At 33.0% G+C, this 3,414-nt stretch overlaps 1 protein-coding gene across 1 annotated transcript in view; it reads left to right on the top strand.

Annotated features, from left to right (window-relative positions):
- LOC105622107 (DNA-binding protein RFX2) overlaps positions 1–3,414 on the top strand; it is a 12,613-nt gene that overhangs the window by 7,317 nt on the left and 1,882 nt on the right. The window contains exons 5-12 of the mRNA XM_012203539.1: positions 379–484; positions 555–654; positions 734–886; positions 1,442–1,567; positions 2,014–2,195; positions 2,285–2,755; positions 2,957–3,078; positions 3,159–3,256. Of these exons, the coding sequence (XP_012058929.1) occupies positions 379–484; positions 555–654; positions 734–886; positions 1,442–1,567; positions 2,014–2,195; positions 2,285–2,755; positions 2,957–3,078; positions 3,159–3,256 (1,358 nt within the window). The remainder of the gene's footprint in view (positions 1–378; positions 485–554; positions 655–733; positions 887–1,441; positions 1,568–2,013; positions 2,196–2,284; positions 2,756–2,956; positions 3,079–3,158; positions 3,257–3,414) is intronic.

A 3,414-nucleotide genomic window follows, 5' to 3' on the forward strand; every position in this document is an offset into this window, starting at 1 on the left:
ATATATATATATATATATATATATATATATATATATATATTTTTTAATTTCGTAGAAATTATAAGATCAATAAACAGATTGCATTTTTATACGCCAATATTTAATATTATTCGGTTTATTTCATCTATATCTATCGCCACCATACATAGTCATCGACAAACGTGAATATGATTATAACTTATAAAGTTAACAAGTCATTTACAAAACAACTTTCATTTCAAGTATAGTATTAAAGATGTAATGCCTTTCGGCTATTAAGGAAATTTCTAAAATGACACTTATGACAATACGTGAAAACAAAATTTCTTGCGTTCATTTTATGTGTCGATATAAATGATTCATTCAAACACATTCAACTATGTTCTTTTTCTTTTTTAGTGTCCGGTGACGCAGAGGCGGTGGGGTCCGAGTCGATCTCTCATCCAACTTACGTTCAATATGTCGAAGGAGATGGTTCCACGTATATACCAGCGAATGGCCAGATGTAAATATTTCGTGCTTATAATTTATTCATAGTTTACTGAATGCTTTCTATAACGAAATATTTTATGTAGGACATATCCTGTTTACGCTGTCGGCGAAACGGGAGCAATGTATACTCCAGCTTCGGGTCAATACTATACTCCAGCAACAACGCCAGTCACGTATGCACAGGTAATTGCATGTTCAAATAAAATGCGATAATTATTATGTTAAAATTGTGACGATATTAACATTATTTATATTACATCAGGTCACAGGACAAGGCACGAATTCGACTACCGGACAACTGTTGTCGCAGGGCAATGGCACGTACTTGATTCAACAGAGCGTAGTAGATGCAGATCCGACCCACACGCTCATATCCGCAGCTGCCACGCGCACCAGTCCGCAAACAGAGACGGCGGTAAATTGCATGTTCTATGACTTTCTCAGGCTACTCTTTCATCTTTCAGACATTAGATAAAGTGGTCTCGATTACATTGAATGATTAATGTATACTTTTGTGACGATACATATTTATGCCTTAGGCTGCAGGCATGGGGATCTGTGCTCTGCATGATTATATGAGCCATCAAAATTTGTATTAGGTCTTTTAATACAATAGTTTTAACGGAGTTACATAATAATTGTTTATAGCGTCAAGAGTTTTTGGCAAAAATGTATGATACAAACAGGGTAATTCAATAAATTGTAGTATAACTAGTAAGATTTTCTCGAAAAGCTAAAAAAAATTTATATCAATTAATTTTTCGTACGCAAGTAGTTTTTTCAACATTTTGTATATAAATGAATGCTTTAATCTTTCTCATTATAGTTTCTAAAATAACTATATTACGGATTTTTTCCAATATAAAGTTTGCAAACGAAATTACGAATGTTAGTAGTTTCAAAAAGACGTACATCTTTGTTCATTTCTTAATTCGGGGGTTAACAAAACATCGGTTGGGTTGTTTGATAGGAGGCTGTGGTTAGCGGTGGTGGCGGGGCGTACTTGATCAGCGGTAATTCTGGAGGTACCACTGTCGCCACTGTGGAAGAGGTAGCGGCAAACGTGACGCATGCTACTAGAGTCTCCCAGGCCACCGTAAGCCCAAAAAAGAGAAATCGATTTCCCGCATTTCATAGCTTATTTAGCGTACTAATCTTTAATTTTTTAATATTTTATAGCATGTCTTATTAATTAAAATTGCTTTGTATTGTGTTCTAATATTTTGTTGTTGCATTTTTTAAAGTTTTCTTTCATAGAATCTCTATTGCGAGAAACATGAGAAATGGTTATGCAATTGATAGATCTTCAAAAAAAAAAAGAAAGAAATTAATTTATTTTTGTTTGCTATAAATATAAATTTATTTTAGAAAAAATTTTAATAAGATAATTTTTTGCGTAGAATAATTGAGACTTTTTGACTTTTTGTTTTTAGTGAAATTATTTTATCTTTTATATATATATTATTCAATAAAAAATTATTTTTAAAATTATTTATAAAAAACATAAACACTGATTTCTCATGCAATTAATCTAAAAAATAGGTCCATTGGTTATTGGAGAATTACGAAACCGCTGATGGCGTGTCCCTTCCAAGATCAACACTTTACAATCATTATCTACGCCATTGCTCCGAAAACAAATTGGATCCTGTGAACGCAGCTAGTTTTGGCAAATTAATACGTTCTGTATTCTTGGGCTTAAGAACTAGGCGTTTAGGCACTAGGTAAAAGGCTTAATAACAATTAGGAAAACATAATGTTTATCAAATTGATAACATTTATCATTAACATTTATCATTCTTTTTTATTGTAGGGGAAATTCGAAGTATCATTATTATGGAATTCGTGTTAAGCCAAGTTCGCAGCTAACTGTAATGAACGAGGATGGCACATCGAGACAACAGCAGAGCGCAAATTCTCAAGCCAAACGATTCAAACTTATCTGTCAAAAACAGGACTCTTCTTACGAGAATAACGCACACACAAACACGAATATTTCCGCCAATTCCTCATCGCCACAATATCACCAGTATCTCGGTGAAGCAAGTGGTGCCATTCCTGATTTTCCAGACATCTTTATTAGTCACGACTCGTCCCTGCCCGAGGATTGCACTCTTGAAGATATTGATACGTTCCGCAGCATATACAGAGAACACTGCGAAGCGTTCTTGGATGCGGTGCTGAATTTCGAATTTGCCACGGTAGAGAGCCTTTGGAGAGAATTCTGGCGTAGCCAGGACAATAATAACGGTGATGAATGTGAAGAGGAAAAATATTTATCAAAGTATATATGACATGTATTATTAAAAAGTTTTGTATCAAATATATAGGAGAATCATATATATATATATATAGAATATATTTACAAAAAAATCATATTTATTTTTTACATGAAAAATGAATATGTAATTATTTTTCTAATTTATTTCACTTTTTTTTAAGTTTTTAACGTACGCAATAAATATCTTTTATTTCTACTTTTCAGAACCAAACTATATCAAATGTGTCAGTGTACGGGAGTACAAGACTTTATAAAAAAAGTGGACTATACATTCTATCAGAATCTAGTCGATGTTTTAATGCCTAATGTATTGCGACCGATACCAAGTACGTTATTGTAAGATTAAATTGTTATTATTATTCTGTCTAGATCTACGTATTAAATGCTTTTTTTTTGTCCTGGCAAGGTTCATTGACGCAATCTATCCGAAATTTCGCAAAGGGATTGGAATCTTGGTTACAGTCAGCGATGGCCGATTGTCCTGAAGAAATGACACAAATTAAGGTATTGTCTTATTTGAATCAATTATATAAGGATATCGTTAGAGAGAGAGAGAGAGAGAGAGAGAGAGAGAGAGAGAGAGAGAGAGAGAGAGAGAGAANANANANANAATATATATATATATANATAGTAGTAGTAGTAGTAGTAGTAGTAGTATAGTA

This window comes from Atta cephalotes (genome assembly GCF_000143395.1).
Source record: "Atta cephalotes unplaced genomic scaffold scaffold00040, whole genome shotgun sequence".
Lineage (NCBI taxonomy): Eukaryota > Metazoa > Arthropoda > Insecta > Hymenoptera > Formicidae > Atta > Atta cephalotes.